The sequence below is a fragment of the Rutilus rutilus genome (assembly GCF_951802725.1).
Source record: "Rutilus rutilus genome assembly, chromosome: 21".
NCBI classification, from domain to species: Eukaryota; Metazoa; Chordata; class Actinopteri; order Cypriniformes; family Leuciscidae; genus Rutilus; species Rutilus rutilus.
The window spans coordinates 10,732,474-10,749,608 of NC_140226.1; the positions used below are offsets into that span (position 1 = coordinate 10,732,474).

At 38.1% G+C, this 17,135-nt stretch overlaps 2 protein-coding genes across 4 annotated transcripts; one reads left to right on the plus strand and one right to left on the minus strand.

The window, feature by feature from the left end:
* Positions 1-724: 724 nt before the first annotated feature.
* On the minus strand, positions 725-8,143 carry LOC311281271 (uncharacterized protein). Of its 3 annotated transcripts, none has more exons than XM_084394099.1 (10): positions 7,877-8,143; positions 7,233-7,381; positions 7,041-7,157; positions 6,769-6,921; positions 6,126-6,206; positions 5,166-5,344; positions 4,151-4,323; positions 2,322-2,557; positions 2,047-2,222; positions 725-1,587 (listed from the first exon to the last, which is right to left on the minus strand). In XM_084394099.1, the coding sequence occupies exons 1-10, from the start codon at positions 8,103-8,105 to the stop codon at positions 747-749; spliced, it is 2,334 nt and encodes a 777-aa protein (XP_084250225.1). In that variant the 5' UTR covers positions 8,106-8,143; the 3' UTR covers positions 725-746. The 3 variants fall into 3 exon arrangements, with proteins under 3 accessions (XP_084250225.1, XP_084250224.1, XP_084250226.1); XM_084394098.1 differs by having other exon boundaries at positions 4,151-4,356; XM_084394100.1 differs by lacking the exon at positions 7,877-8,143 and having other exon boundaries at positions 4,151-4,356; positions 7,041-7,153; positions 7,233-7,371.
* psmc1a (proteasome 26S subunit, ATPase 1a) lies at positions 8,143-17,135 on the plus strand. Its single transcript, XM_084394108.1, has 11 exons — positions 8,143-8,383; positions 9,027-9,080; positions 9,231-9,327; positions 9,433-9,557; positions 11,049-11,234; positions 13,009-13,137; positions 14,144-14,240; positions 14,323-14,512; positions 15,379-15,530; positions 15,704-15,858; positions 16,889-17,135. Exons 1-11 carry the CDS (start codon positions 8,381-8,383, stop codon positions 17,021-17,023), a joined length of 1,323 nt encoding a protein of 440 aa, XP_084250234.1. The 5' UTR covers positions 8,143-8,380; the 3' UTR covers positions 17,024-17,135.

Genomic DNA, 17,135 nt, shown 5'->3' on the forward strand with positions numbered 1-17,135 from the left:
TATAATGCAGGTCTATGGTCACTGGCTCAAAACACAAGCACAGAGTCCAAATTAAAACAATTCCCCATCATAAGTACACATTGATGGCCTAAGACACGAAACGAGCGGTTTGTGTGAGAAAACGAACAGTATTTATATCGTTGTTATCTCTTGAAAACAGCACACGTCCAAATGATCTGAAGGCGCGGGCGGGTATAGATATATACATAGATGTCGCCTTGGCTACGGTTTCGTTCCAATGAACTGCAGTAGCGAAGGCGACATCTAGTGTATACATCTATACCCGCCAGCGGGCGGGTATAGATATATACACTAGATGTCACTTGGCTACGGTTTCGTTCCAATGAACTGCAGTAGCCAAGGCGACATCTATGTATATATCTATACCCGCCCGCGCCGTCAGATCATTTGGACGTGTGCTGTTTTCAAGAGATAACAACGATATAAATACTGTTCGTTTTCTCACACAAACCGCTCGTTTCGTGTCTTAGGCCATCAATGTGTACTTATGATGGGGAATTGTTTCATTTGGACGATGGGGAATTGTTTTAATTTGGACTCTGTGCTTGTGTTTTGAGCCAGTGACCATAGACCTGCATTATATGACTGACAGACAAGAACGGTTTGACCTAAAAATATCAAAATTGAAACTACTGCGGAAACAAAGACACCTACATCTTGGATGCCCTTGAGGTAAGCTAAAACATATCAAAAATTAATTTCAAAGTGAACTATCCCTTTAAAAGTCACTTGTGGGGGTTGCCCGCATCACCGACTATTCCAGATACAGGGCATCTTTCTGGGATTGTGTTAAGTGGATCAGCGGGTGCTGACGAACACATTTTCTTGGATGGTGGTGTGTAGGAAAGGTCAAGGATGTCATCATGGGGAATGTGTCGCCTCAAATCTTCTAAAAGATTTGTAAGGCGATCAGTTACTGAATCTAGAAATGTCCCATCCTGTATGTGGCACGTCAAATCAGATATCTCCTTTAACAAGGTACCGCATTTCTCCCTTTTTTCTGCTTTAACACTAGGGGTGATCAGGATGGTCTCTGAGGGAGCGGCAGGAGACGACGGACTTCTCTCTGGACTGGAAATGCAGCCGTCTCCCTCTGGACTATTATCGTTCTCCTGATTCTTCTTCAGAAGCTCTTCACCTTGAAGATCAGCAGAAGTCAGAGGAAGTGTCCTAGAGTGTCCAAGGCAAACCTCGTCAAACGTGAAGAGAGGGTTCTTACTGTACGCGGCGCTCAGATTCTCCCAACTCCATCCAGGAACTAAGGTAAAAACAGCACAAAAATGCTGGCATGGGAGAAGATGTCTCCTCCAGTCCATGCATGTACATGAAGGCATCTCATCGCCTTTTCCAAAGTTCACCAGATGTTCTTCCTGTGAAGTCTGACTCTGAACACGGAAGACGTTCTCCCCAGCAGACGTTATGTCTCTTGCGTTGAAGAGCAGCGACTCTTGGTGCCTTTTCATGATGTGTTGAGCCATTATTCTTGGTCTGTCTCTTAGAAAACAAGGCACATTTCCACTGTATTTGCGTGAGCCACTTGAGCATTTGATATTCAATTCAATGTACCTGCATATGGAAAGAGATTTTTAGTCAGACAAATTCATGTTTAGTTTCCAAATCAATGGATGAATCTCACAAAAATGTTTAAAGGCCTATTTATGCTTCTGCGTCGAACTGCCGCCGTAGCTACGTCGTAGGCTGTGTGTAGCGCGCGTACCCTACGGCGTACCCTGACGTGCACCTCTCCAAAAATGTAACAACGCGTCAATTCTACGCGGACACAAGCGCTGTGATTGGTCTGCCAGAACCCCTCCCTCGGGGTTTCACATGCTCCCTAGGTGCGCGTCAACGCGGACAACGACACAGAAGTATAAATTAAAACCAACACGTTGCCTACGGCGTATAGGCTCCGGCGTAGGTCCGACGCAGAAGTATAATGAGGCCTTAAGTCTTAAGATATTTCTTGAAGGTGAAGGTAAAATATAACAGGCGCCAGATGACTTTCCACAACAATCCAGTTCTTACTTTTGATAGGATCTCGGCAGGAAGTCTCTCATAATGACTATTAGTGTTTCGCTCAGGCTGCAGTGTCTGTGACCTTTAAGGTAGGAATGCCTCAGCAATTCTTTTTGTCTTTCAACACCTTTATTTGTGAAGACGGCCACATTCAGGTTTTCATTTCTTAACACTTTAACCCATCTCTAGTTCAGGGGACAGAAAAGCATAATATGCGTCACTAGGTTTCACACCATCATCTTTAATGATACTTCATAGAACTTAGACAGAAGTAATATACTCACCTCTGGATGACACAGCCATTTCCTGAAAAACCTTCTCAGTTTTCGATTTGACTGCCAGTCCGGATGTTGCTGAAGGGTAACAGTGCTGTTCTCAAAGTCCTCGTTCGTCTGAGAATCTGCAATAGCCTGTAGAAGTTTAAGAACCTTTTCCTGACATGTCACATCATTTTCCTTTTTTCCTGTCCACTCCATCCATGCCTTTTCTCTATGAAAATCACAGAGGAGCACTTTAGAACCTATAACGACAAAGATGTTGTTCATTTGTCAGATCCAATATTTTACACATTTGTAGCATTTATCTTCTCATACGGCTTGTGACTCAATGCGACAGCCTGCACGACTACGAGGAAGGGTGATTACAAAACAGTAATTTAACATTCAGGTGTTATGGCCTTTAAAGGCCCCCTGAAATAAAAAATGTACGTTTTTTTAGATTTTAGTATTTCTAAAATCAAGAAGTGAAATATATACAATGTTAAATCAGTCTTGCTCCTATTACTCATATGACACACAGGAATAATACTAACTTCACCTGACCACCAAAAGTTATGTTAAATTGAAAATGGAACCGCATCTGAAGTGGTCCAAAAGCTGAGAAGACATTAGATATCTCTCTCCTACTAACATCTAATCTACTAACATCGATATTATAGTCAAAGTTATCTAATCATGAGCATCATGCCAGAAATGATGACGTCTAATTAAAGGGGTCATATTATGCCCCGTTTTACAAGATTTATTATAAGACTTTGGTGTTTCCAGAATCTTTCAGCTCAAAATACACCACATATCATTTATTATACCATATTGTAAATGCCCATTTTTGATTTGAAGCAAAAAACTTTCTGTTTCATGCGTGTATCTTTAAATGCAAATGAGCTGCTGCTTCCCAGAAGAGGCCGGATCCTTTACAGCTCGTGCCACGGATACTCTGCCAAAGAAGTTTATTATTTGCATGCATTTTAAAGCCATATCAGTCTAAACTTCTGATATATGGTTTTCTGAGCGTGCACATCCCAGTGAGGAGACAAACACGGGCAGACTGGAGCTAAGCTAATAGGGCAGATTGAGTTCCTGTTCCAATGTCACGTCACATTGGAGTACATTCCTGAACGGCTAATTTTAAGACAGATTTATGGGAAAAAAATAACAGTGGATGGATTTTTACCACAGTGGGGTGGTTGTGTTCACGCACTGAGGACACAAAATTATATTAAAAAACAATACAATATATAAAAGTGAATTTTGCATAATCGATCCCCTTTAATGTTCCCGATTAGAACATTGTTTACTGTATTATGAAACGTTCTTAACATGCTGAAATAATAGCAGTAAAAGTAGATGAAAAACTTATTTGTCACAAACTTGGTTTAGTTGAATGGTTGGAGTCATATTTGGCATAAAAAATATTTTACAATGCTGCATTCCCATTTTCTACAGTGTTTTAACAAAAGCATCAATCTCTTTTGCTGCTCACCACTGTGTTTGCGCTACTGTTGTTAAAAGAACCGCGTCATCTGACTGAAGCTCTTTTTCATACAGTAACGCAGTGCTTTATGCCTTTATTGGGGGAGAGAAGCAACACGCATTAAGCTGAAAGGACTTAAAAGAAGCACGTCTGGAGCTAGATAAAAATCTTAAAGGGTTTAGCGCTGAAATATCATTTCCGTAAATGATCCTGAGCACTTGAGGTGTGTACATCTCCATTGTTTTGACGCGCTGCTCACTTAAACTGTTGAAACAATAAAAAGATCCAAACATATAGAACCATCTGTCCACTAATTGTTTAAAAAAAAAAAAAAAAAGCATACTCAAACTTCCAAATGTACCTTTAAACACCTCCTCCAGAGCACCGATTTCCGCCTCACAGAAGCCCGCCATGAAGTGTGATGGATTCCAGTCTGAATTCCACTTCTGAAACACCTTCAAGGCTTCTACAAGGACTTCTTTAGTGTCTGTCTGAATTACAAACACTCCAACTGCAGCGTAGCTGACATTTGTCCTCACCCACAGAAAGAAGAGCGGCAGTGAATTTCTGTGAGGCAAAGACAGGTAAACCATTCTGAGGTTTTTATTTTTGTGCACTACGTACAGAGGTTTTCAATCTGTTTGATGCCACGGACCCTCAAATCTGATTATACTGAAGAGAGGCACCCACATCCTAAAGTTTAAAGGCAGTTATATATTTTCAAGAATAAAAACCTAAATAATACATTAATATTATACATGTGTCAATTACTTTACATTGCATTTTTTAAAAATTAGTTTATTTTTATAGTTATATTAAATAGAAATATGAAATGTTTTTGTTTATTTATTTGGTCATTTAATTCAAGATTTTGTAGTTCATTCAACGTTATTTGTTTAATTGTTTTCTTTTTTTTTTACACTGCATTTATCTAAACTTTTCCAAGGGCCCCCTAGCACTCCCTTGTGGCCCTATGGGGGTCAAATCAAGTCACGTCACATTTAATTATATCGCTTTATACAATACAGATTGTTTCAAAGCAGCTTTACAGTGATAAACAGGACAATAATGATCTAATTCAATTCTGCTGTAAAGCTGTAATAGTGTTATTATTCAGCTTGAGTCAGTTCAGTGTTGATTCAGTTTGGTTCAATAAGTGTGTAAAGTTCATCAATTATGAAATGAGTTCAATTCAGCTATAAAGCAGCTATAAAGCAGCGACGTCATCATCCAGTTCAGTTCAGCTCTCAACCGATAGGATAGTGCCAGTACAGTCAAATTGATAATATTGCTGAATGCTAAGCAAGCCAGTCCCGGACCCGTTTGAAAACCCCAGCACTAGTACATATTAAATGACATTAAATGCACCAACACACCTGCCCGCTCGATAGGTTTCATCTAGGAAGCACATATGCTGTCCATACAGTAACATAAGCCTCCTCTGCCATGGCGTCTGCAAGCACAGCAACATCTTCACCACGGTACCATCCTCCTCCTCCTGAGAGGGTCTGTACTCAATGGCACAGCCCTCTTCCTTCCATGCGTTTACCAAGGCCTAAAACGTATAACCTCTCAATTAATCTCTTTGAATCAGTATTGAATGTAATAAAATCATTCCTGCAACATAAAACATGATCAGTGTTCAAACATGAAATCCAAATTGACCAGTTGCTTTCTCAATCCTTATTGTGAATGAGTCAGTCATGCATGTAATTCCAAAGAACAAAAATGTCTAAATGTTCTAAATATATCTGTTATGATCCAGCTAGGGATCGAGCTCGGGTCTCTGGTGTGGGCGTCCTTGATGCTGCTAAATGTCTGATTCGGTCAGAGAATTATCGCAGGCTATCTTTGGTCTGACAATGGCCATCTTTGAACCTCTCTCACTGTACAACGTTGGCCCACCGTTTAGGAGCCACGACCACAGAAATCACCACGACTGGTCATCTTTCGTCTGGGACAGCCCAAAGTTGTATGATGAGTACAGGGCATTAAATAGGGTTGACAATTAAGAGTAATTCAACACAGGTGAGAGTGTTACAACCATTTAACAAAGGAGAAGTAATGCAGGGTTGAAATGACGCTCTCTAGTGGTGAAATCAAGGGCCTTCAGGCAAAACATTACTCAAGCTTCTCCACCTCTGGTACAACGACGCGTCACCATTCCAATTCCTGGGGGATAAACTCAGATCCCACCCTATATTTTTTGTGCATTATGTTTTACTTGGAAATACATCATATTACAGAAGCAAAACTGGTTTTGAATGTGGTTTCATGTTGACTTTGCCTTTCACAGTTCATTTGTAACAGCCCCTCAATCTTCTGACAGCCTTTACCTGTAGATTATGATGGTCCACACTGGACTTCCTGTTTCCTGCTTTGACCTTTTTTATGATGTTCCAAATGTCTCTTGATTCCTGCAAGTTCAAGCAGAACAATATGAAATTAGCCATCATTTTCACAGCATACACTACCATTCAAAATTTTGGGGTCAGTACGATATGTTGTTAAGTCATTGCGTAAGTCTCTTATGCTCACTAAGGCTGCAGTTATTTTATCAAAAATACAGTAAAACTGAACATTTAAAAAATGTAATTTATTCCCGGGATACAAAGCTGAATTTTCTGCATAATTACTCCCATCTTCGGTGTCACATGATACTTCAGTGCTGCTTAATATTTTTGTGGAAACCATGATACATGTTTTTCTTTGATGAATAGAAAGTTCAAAAGTACAGCATTTATTTGAAACAGAAATCATCTGTAACATTACAAATGTCTTTACTGTCACTTTAGATCCTTGCTGAATAAAAGTATAAAAAATTACTGACTGTATTATTTGAAAAAAAAAATTGTTAAAGAGAGCAAAAATCATTTAATTTTTGTTAAAGAGAGAAATTAGCAAAACTAATTGGGACAATTGAATAATCAACGGCCAAGTAAATCTGTCATGACTCGAGATCAATACTAAGGCACAAACCTTTCCATCGATGGGGTGGTTTTGATGCTCCTTAATATCTGGGAAACTGGCTGCAAACATTTCTTCTGTTCGCACACGCTTTGGATCTAGTCTTAGCGCTTCTCTAACAGCTGATGACTTTTCTCGTTTCTGGTAAGGGTTATCTTCAGTTATCTGGCAACACACACACAAACAAGAAATAAGAAAGTCATATAAACCTAGGATGGCTTTAGGGTGAGCAAATTATGGGATCATTTTCATTTTGAATGAACTAACCCTTTTAAGTGTTTTACCTTGTACTCGGGGAACCTCACAATATGAATCACATTTATGGTCGCAGGACAACCCATTTTTTTAGTTGTTTGCATTAAGCGTCTTGTTTTCAGGCATGAATATTCATGACCTTCTACCTGAAACAGAAGATAAGACATAGGTCATAAGGTCAGTCAAAAAAATGATCAGACATTAGTGCGAGAAGCTCGTACTTTACTCTCCTGACGTCTTTGTTTGGCTTTGGCGTGCTTGTCTCTTCCTTGGTGACATACGTATGTCTTTTTCCCAATAATCTTAAAAGGCACGCCATTGAACGGAACAATCTTCACTTCCCACTGCAGCTGTTTTTCCACTGTCAGATCTACATTGGGAATAAAACATAGAAAAGAAGAAATTTGGGTGGAGCTGTTATGGATAGTGATTGCTAGGGCAATCCAAGGAGGTTGCTAAGGTGTTCTGAGTGGTTGATAGAGTATTGGACAAGATAACTAATGACCCAAAACAAATAAATCAATTATCAAGATAGTTTATAGTTGCAGTCCTAGTTATTAGTTCATTGCTATATGTTGCAATAAGGTTTGGGGGGTTGCTAGGGCGTTGCTAGTGTTTTCTTATTTGTTTCTAGGTGATTTTTGCAGCAATACAGAACCATTCACATGTCAATATGTGACATGTTCTTGATTCAATGTAGGTCTATTGGGGTTTGCCTGTTTTAACCCAATCGTTTAGAAAAGCACTAAATGTGCAGGACAAGTTACGAGCCAAAGATTTCTAGAGTTGGCGGCGACTCTGATCATCAAAGATCATTAATAACACATACAACTTGAGATGACAATGCTTTTAAAACATAGCCTACCACTTTTCCCAAATGCACGATCGCTCTTCAAAACGATAAATTTTGTGTTCGTGTCCTCCTCATACTGCTGAAGACATGTATTGAAATCTTCAAGACACTCAAAGGTTCCAACGCTTCCCATTGTTTTATTCTGGTTCACAAATACATTAGTGAGAGGGATCGCAGCAAGATGGTAACCACCAAGGGTGGTAACCTTCTCACTGTGAAAGTCTCGCGAGACCCTAACCATTGAGCTTGGTTGCAAACAGTGTACTCTCGCGATAATTTCTGGTCTAGCTCTCTTATAGTGTCAAATCGTGGATAACAGAACCGTATCAACTTAATAACCAACTAGTTAAATAATTAGAAACAATATAAACTAATTTGCTCCCATATGTGACATCACGAACAAGTACCGAGGACCTCGGTCACTGTGCCCTCCTCTCCAGAAGGTGGCGAAGAGGACACTATTGGCTTGATCAACCAGTGCAGAAGAAGACACAGAGCAACAGACATCAAACGACTATGGTGAGACAGCATATTTCCCTTTTCTTTTTTAAATGGTTTATTTTATCTTTAAAATATATGTATTTCTGGTCTAGAAATGAATCATGCATATTCAGAACTGTTGAGTCTTTGTCTCAATTTTGTAGTGCGTGATAGACAGTAAAGCGGGGAAGTTAGCTTTTAGTGTTAGCTTGTAATCAATGTATTTATTATATAAAAAGAGAACAAATAAATGATTAATAACGTCTGCTCGTTATTGTTATTATATTCACATATAATTACACATTGGTACTGGTATTAAGGCAAGATTGGATAAATGCACGAGTCAAAGTCATACAACATAAAGCTAATATAAATTTCAGCCTAATATGTGTGTGTGTGTGTATGTATATGTATGTATGTATGTATGTATGTATGTATGTATTTATATATAACACACACACACACACATATATATATGTATGTATGTATGTATGTGTACATGCATGCATATATATATATATATATATATATATATATATACATATACACACACATACATACATAAAAAAAGATATATATATATATATATATATATATATATATATATATATATTAGCAAAATCAAATAAATTAACTCATTGTAGATGATAGACATAAATTAAATGAATGTTTACTTTCACAGGGTCAAAGTCAGAGTGGAGGACAAGGACCTGGTGGAGGGAAGAAAGATGACAAGGTGAGAATTTATTTCACAAATACTCTCACTACTATTAAGTGGTTAAAAAAAATGACATGAAAAGAGTCTGAAGAGATTCGTATTTGTGTAATGTAAGAATTTGATTTAATCATCAAACCAATTTCCTGCTGATTATGCATTGAATTTTAGGATAAGAAAAAGAAATACGAGCCTCCCATTCCTACAAGAGTTGGGAAAAGGAAGAAGAAAGTGAAGGGACCAGATGCTGCTAGCAAACTGCCTTTGGGTAAAATAAACATCATTATACCTTGACCAAACCTGATGAGAGGCTCATACATGAATAGTATTTATCCATAAAATCTTGAAATGTCACTGTAATTTCTTTCCTCAGTCACTCCACACACACAGTGCAGACTGAAACTCCTCAAACAAGAGAGAATTAAAGACTATCTGCTGATGGAGGAGGAGTTCATCAGAAACCAGGAGCAGATGAAACCTTTGGAGGAGAAACAGGAGGTGCAACACGCATATATACATACATACATTAATTCCATTATACTCTCTATATATAAATATATTAATGAGAGATCTTAAAGGGATAGTTCACTCGAAAATGAAAAGTATGTCATCATTTACTCACCCTCAGGGGTGTAGCACAAGATCCTGGGCCCTATGCATGGGCAGTCCTGATGGGCCCCCATGTTCCTCAATTTGTATATATATAACTCCCAATGTAAGCTATAAAATTGCTAATTATTGCTCATTTTAGATATTATAGCCTATTAATTTAAAATGAAACGGGTTTCAATTTAGGCTATTATAATGGTGTGTTGTATGCAAACAACATTGTTAGTGTACAGTTTATTTATTTAGCCTTTACCTCAGATTACATGTATAACCAAATTATCATCTGAAAGTGTATGTTCTGCTCTTTCAATGGGTCGTCTCAGTTCATTTTTAGCACTAACGATCGCAGAGATATTCAAGCAGTTTAGCACTATAGATTTCGTGTCCTAGTTTGTGCTCACCTTTCTTTGAAAAGAAGTCAGTTACCAATTGTTTCCCCTCATTTTGTTTTCTTTCCTTCTCCTGTCTTTCCTTTCTTTTTTGGTGGTCTGATTTGGCTTTCTTTGAGAAAAACATTTCTACAGCATAAGTTTACGCTCCACCAGATGCTCAACTAACTAACGTAAACAAAATGCGTGCAGATGGACTAAACCATTTGGCGCATTAGCTAGGGGTGGGACCAGTCAGTCAATCAACCAAGTTATTCAGCCAATACACCAACTTTACATTTCATCTGACATTCATTAGGAAATTTAATTAGGAAATGAAAATCTCCAGGTAAAATAAAATATATTCCAGACTTTTCAAGGGCCCTCTCTCCCCTTGGGGCCCTGGTAATCAGTACTGGTTTTACCCCCAGTCCGACGCCCCTGCTCACCCTCATGTTGTTCCATACCTGTATGAATTTCTTTCTTCTGCTGAACACAAAATAATATATTTTTAATGAAATAAGTGAGATTTCTATCCCTCCATTGAAAGTCTATTCACCCAAAACTTGATTAAAGAAAAAATCCTAAAAATAAATCCATATCAATCAAGCAGTTTATTTCAAATCTTCTGAAGAGACACAATCGCTTTATATGATGAACAATTGAATTCAGGCTTTTATTCACATATAAACATTGATCAGCGAACAAACAGAAGCTGTACTTGCTTGACGTGCGAGAACAAACCTCATTGGTTCATCATGTCTCTTCAGAAGACTTGGATTAAACCACTCGATTCATATGGATTTATTCTGCGATCTCTTTATTAACATTTTGAAGCGTCAGAGTTTTGGGTCAATAGAGGAACAGAAAGCTGTCCGATTTCATTAAAGAACGCCCTCATTTATTATTGATTTGGAACAACATGAGAGGGATTAATTGATGGTGAACTAACCCTTTAGAAACACAAATCAAGATAAAAATCAAGCCCTTGACATAATGTTTTGTTTTATAGGAGGAGAGATCTAAAGTGGATGATCTCCGAGGGACACCCATGTCAGTGGGAACTCTGGAGGAGATCATTGATGATAATCATGCCATTGTGTCGACTTCAGTGGGCTCTGAGCATTATGTCAGTATTCTGTCATTTGTAGATAAAGACCTTCTTGAGCCCGGCTGCTCTGTGTTACTGAACCACAAGGTTAGTAAACGTCTTTCAAATCACTCCTTAAGGACCTTAAGAAACTGAAAGATAAATAGACAAAAATATTAACTCAAGAGTTTTATTTGACTACAGATATAAATTTTATTACCCAAATATTTATCATGCCATATTGCTATTATTATGCATTAAAGGAACACTCCGACTTTTTGGGACTTTAGCTTATTCACAGTATCCCCCAGAGTTAGATAAGTCCATACATACCTTTTTCATTTCTGTGCGTTCTGTAAGTGTTATTTGACGCACCCACCGCTAGCCTAGCTTAGCACAAAGACTGGATGTAAATGGATAATGGTAGCATACTAATCCCAATAAGTGACAAAATAATGCAAACATTTTCCTATTTACATGTTGTGATCTGTATAGTCACAGCGTGTACAAATAACAAGGCTATATGAGACAGAGACCATTTTTAATCGGATAAATACTGGGAACTATATTCTCACTAGGCGTAGGAGCACAGCTAACGTTACTTGGGCGGAGTGGCTACTTGGGCGGAGTGATTAGCGCAGCACACGAGACGCCCTGTTGATGGTTCCGTAAACAAAACAAACGTAACTAACTAGCTAGTAGCGAACGTGACTCGTGATCATGGCTGACTTTTAGGAATTGTTAGAGGGATTTTACTGTGTATCAAACCAAGATCCAGAACCATATAGTTTTGAGCCAGAATACACAGATGAGGAGTTACAAACTTTGGAAGCTGTTCATTAGCAAGTTGAATGTTACAGTCCTGAGAGTTACATTTAGCGCCGCTCATTTGTTATTGAGCGATACAGTGTGTTCATGACAACACAATAATAACAATAAAGGGGATACACGGAGCCCCTATTCACGTAATAGTGTCACTACTAAGGTTACATTACATTAGCATGGCACTGTTACAGTATGGCTAATGTTAGTCATCTCAAAACATAACGGAACACTTACTGCAGCAACAGGTGATCCAATTTGTCCTGTCTTTATTATCGATGGGATGGCTGTATCCTTTAGCACACGTTTCATGGTCCGTGTGGCAACTTGCATTTTTTCAAAATAGTCGTCTATAGTAAAATGTTCAGAGCAAACGAAATACTTCGTGATGCTGTTTACAGGTGTGTTTGTAGCCCTCGATTCATCAGGTCAGCGTTTTTGGTTGGAATTCTATGAAACATCATGGTATTACCTGGTCTCCCCTGTTTATTGTCGCAGCTCTTTACAATACAGCGAACACCCATGATTGTAAACTATAAATTTAGTATCTAGTAATTGCTGACTCTATTACTCCAACTCTGAGCGAACTCTCTGCTCCTCACCACAGGGGCGACAGGGCGTCTCGTGTGCTGCGCTAATCACTCCGCCCAAGTAGCCACTCCGCCCAAGTAACGTTAGCTGTGCTCCTACGCCTAGTGAGAATATAGTTCCCAGTATTTATCCGATTAAAAATGGTCTCTGTCTCATATAGCCTTGTTATTTGTACACGCTGTGACTATACAGATCACAACATGTAAATAGGAAAATGTTTGCATTATTTTGTCACTTATTGGGATTAGTATGCTACCATTATCCATTTACATCCAGTCTTTGTGCTAAGCTAGGCTTGCGGTGGGTGCATCAAATAACACTTACAGAACGCACAGAAATGAAAAAGGTATGTATAGACTTCTCTAACTCTGGGGGATACTGTGAATAAGCTAAAGTCCCAAAAAGTCGGAGTGTTCCTTTAATTGTAGTAGTTCTGTAATGAAATTTGAGTGATGTAAAATGATTGCAGGTTCATGCAGTAATCGGGGTGCTGATGGATGACACGGACCCTCTGGTGACTGTAATGAAGGTAGAAAAGGCCCCACAGGAGACGTACGCAGACATTGGAGGTCTGGACAATCAGATTCAAGAGATCAAGGTAATAGATCAGACTTAAAACTGATTATTTATTTATGGTTTATTTGAGACAATGTACATTGATAAAACTGAAACGACAGCCACCCAATGCTAGTATCATAGTGCTTAAAGTGAAGGCTAACTTGCAACACTCGTCCATACAAGGGCCTTCATAAACTATAAACCTTGGAATTATTTTTTTTTTTAACTAAATATGAGTACAGGTTTATTGCTGAACTAACCAAGTTATGGTAGCTCTCTTAAAAATACTAAAGCTTGCAGCAGATTTTAAATAAACAGGAAGAAAATGTCAAAATTTTGCACCTTTCACGGAGAAGGCAGTCTGAGCAAATCTTAAGATATAACTATGATTATACCTTATTTGCTTAGTTCCTATCCAAAATTTTCTTGGTCCGGTTATAAAGAGATTTCTATTTGTCTAATTCTAGTCTAAAATAGATCAAATTGTCAATCCGTTGTGAAAAGTATCTTTACATTTTTAAATGCAACAAAGCATGATCAAATATTAAGCAATTTCTTACCATCTTAAAACTAATAAGATTGGCCTTGACCATTTTATGTATCTTTTTAACATGACTTTTAAAATTTTACTGAGAATCTAAATATATTCCTAAATAATTATGTTAATTCTAATATTTAAGGATTCTGTCGCAGGTAGGTTTTTATTAGGAGAAACATAGCTTTTCATTTTAAAGTGGCTGAAAAAGTGGCTTTTCGTTTCATTTCAAAGTAGCTATAAATGGCAAAGTATTTTTTATCTTTTGATTGGATCAAAAAATAAGAGGGCATATAAGGGTGCAATATTATGTGTTTGTTTTTTAGCCAATTTTTCTCTGCCCACATGAACTTGGTTATGTCAGCAGAACATTTCAGAAGCAGAGAGTGAATATTTTGATTAAATGAATAATTTTTTTCTTCGTTAGAAATTTAACATGCACTGATGAATCATGCTCAAGAACACTAGCAGAAAATAATCATAATTCCAAGGCATGTTTGACTATTTATAGGAGTCTGTGGAGCTTCCCCTCACACATCCAGAGTATTATGAAGAGATGGGAATAAAGCCACCTAAAGGAGTTATTCTGTACGGTGCACCGGGAACAGGTCAGTCTGATGGCTCTCAAAAGCCAATATCGCATTCATGTGATGGTTTTCTGTGTTGATATTACATACTCTGGGTGTGCAGGCAAGACTCTTCTGGCAAAAGCAGTGGCGAACCAGACGTCTGCCACCTTCCTGAGGGTGGTGGGCTCAGAGCTTATTCAGAAATACCTTGGCGATGGTCCCAAACTTGTGCGAGAGCTCTTCAGAGTGGCTGAGGAACACGCTCCGTCAATCGTTTTCATAGATGAGATCGACGCCATAGGCACAAAGAGGTGAGCCTGGGGATTTTGAAGCTCACGTTTAAGTTTGGGGTTGGTAAGGTTTTTAATGTTTTTTTTCAATGAAGTCTCTTACGCTCACCGAGGCTGCATTTATTTGATCAAAAAATACTTGAAAAACAGTCATTTTATAAAATATTATTACAAATTTAAATAGCTGTTCTTTATTTGAATACATGTTTTATAAATGTAATTTATTCATGTGATGCAAATCTGAATTTTCAGCATCATTACTCCAGTCTTCAGTGTCACATGATCCTTCAGAAATCATTCTAATATGATGATTTGATGCTCAAGAATTTATTATCAGTGTTGAAAACAATTGTGCTGCTTAATACTTCTTAATAATGATTTCATGATGCATTTTTTCAGGATTTTTTGTTGAATAGAAAGTTCAAAATAACACATTTATTTGAAATAGAAATCTTTTGTAAGATTTGTACATTATAAAAATGTATTTTTATTTATATTAAATTATACTGTCACTTTTGTTACTCAGTGGATCCTTCTTGAATAAAAGTATTAATTTCTTTCAAAGAACAATTAATGACACCAAACTTTTGAACAGTTGTGTATATAATACAATTTAATGATAACAAATAAGAGTAAATTATTATAGAACAAACTTTTAAAATGTCGGTACATTTTATTATATTTAACAATATTCACTCATAATTCACAATAAAATTATTCTTTGACGAGGATGTTGGTGGATTTTGCAATTGACACTGAAAACATCTATGCTGTGTTATAGAATATGCTATTGAATAGAAAACTCATGTGCGACCACGTGTGTGTGTATCAGGTGCGGATTAGACTGTATGAACACTGATGTTCACTGTTGTTCCTGTGCACTGCAGGTATGACTCAAATTCCGGAGGAGAGCGGGAGATCCAGAGAACAATGTTGGAGCTGCTAAACCAACTGGATGGATTTGACTCCCGCGGAGACGTCAAAGTCATCATGGCTACTAATAGGATAGAGACACTTGACCCAGCTCTCATTAGACCAGGTGAATGAGTCAGTTCTGGTGTGGGTTTCACATGATAATTAAATCAGACAAACATCTAATGTCAAACCTTAGTGTGGAGATTTTCATCTGTTTTAAAGTGCACATAACTACATTGCATATAGTGCATTACTTTGTAGACTAAACGTAGGTGTTCCCTTTGTGTGATTCCACAGGTAGAATTGATCGTAAGATTGAGTTCCCGCTGCCGGATGAGAAGACCAAGCGCAGAATCTTTCAGATCCACACCAGCAGGATGACCGTAGCAGATGACGTGACTTTGGATGAACTCATCCTGGCTAAAGAAGACCTCTCCGGCGCTGACATCAAGGTAGCATCAAAGGCTTTTTTAAATTAAATAAAAGTCTTTTGCAATTCGATTACATGCAAAAACAATCGCTGCATCCGAAACCACATACTGTACAGTAGGTACTGCATTTGGTTTGAAAGGTTAAAAAGGACGTTTTAGTGTGTAGTATGAAATTCAGCATGACATCTGTCATGTTGTCACTGTCATGTGACCTACGGCGTCAGTTGTGTCGCTTCACTGCCATTCATAAATCCTCTCCCGTGGCCTCATGGGATAGTACAGTGTCCATCGAATGCGCACTTCAGAATCACGCCGGAAGTAGTTGGTCATTCTGGTACTTTTTACCTACTGTTTTATCAATACTATGAATTTGTTCAGAACACTCGTCTTACATAGACTTACATTTTCTACATTTGGTTTGAAACTTACTTTGCAACCGTTAAAAAATAGGTTTTAGTGTGTAGTATGAAATTCGGCATGACAGTGACTACTAGACAAAAACTGAACTTTTAAAAATGTGACGATATCAAGCATTTCCCTCTTGCATTTTGAGCACTGTTGAACAGATTCTTAACCACCTCTGATTTGGCCCTTGTGTTGACGTGCTCAACATATGTCTGTGATTGGCTACAATTATCAACAGTGACATTTATGATGCTCTTCACCGAGCGCTTCAACACAGTGGCCAATCAGAAACCTATATGTTGAGCGCGTCAACACAATGGCCAATCAGAGGTGAGGTGTTTAAGAATCCGCTTAACAGCGCTCAAATACATACAGTGTCCGTTGGATTCATAATGTTTCATGATGTTCATAATACTTGTTTTACACACAGTTTTTCACCTACTGTATAGTTGAATTAGGCATATTAGGACACAGGGAATGTCTTGCAGAACAAGATGATGTAGTTGATTTCACCTTGTCCGACTGATTTACACATTTTAGTTTAGGCCTGAACTACAACTTGAACAAAGACCACCACCGATTGTGAACTAATTTGTTTATGTACTCCATTGTACTTAATAGTGAATTAATGTGTTTTTTTTTCCAGGCCATTTGCACAGAGGCAGGGCTAATGGCTCTGAGGGAACGGAGAATGAAAGTTACTAATGAAGACTTCAAGAAGTCTAAAGAGAACGTCCTGTACAAGAAGCAGGAGGGGACACCGGAGGGCCTCTACCTTTAAGATGTCGTTATCCAGTCCTACACATTTTTATATTAAGACTTATTCCTGATGTAACCATCTGTTGTTCAGTTGTAGCCTACTCAATGCCAATTAAATATTTCAGTTCACTAAG

Excerpts from the sequence above, each read along its gene's own strand:
- psmc1a (XM_084394108.1), top strand. Across the intron at positions 13,138-14,143 it reads ATCAGATTCAAGAGATCAAG|GAGTCTGTGGAGCTTCCCCT; the intron begins GTAATAGATCAG and ends GACTATTTATAG. Across the intron at positions 15,531-15,703 it reads CCCAGCTCTCATTAGACCAG|GTAGAATTGATCGTAAGATT; the intron begins GTGAATGAGTCA and ends GTGATTCCACAG.
- LOC311281271 (XM_084394098.1), bottom strand. The coding sequence starts at position 8,105 with ATGGTTAGGGTCTCGCGAGACTTTCACAGTGAGAAGGTTACCACCCTT. Across the intron at positions 6,207-6,768 it reads ACCACCCCATCGATGGAAAG|GAATCAAGAGACATTTGGAA; the intron begins GTTTGTGCCTTA and ends TTGAACTTGCAG. Across the intron at positions 1,588-2,046 it reads CTGCCGAGATCCTATCAAAA|GTACATTGAATTGAATATCA; the intron begins GTAAGAACTGGA and ends TTCCATATGCAG.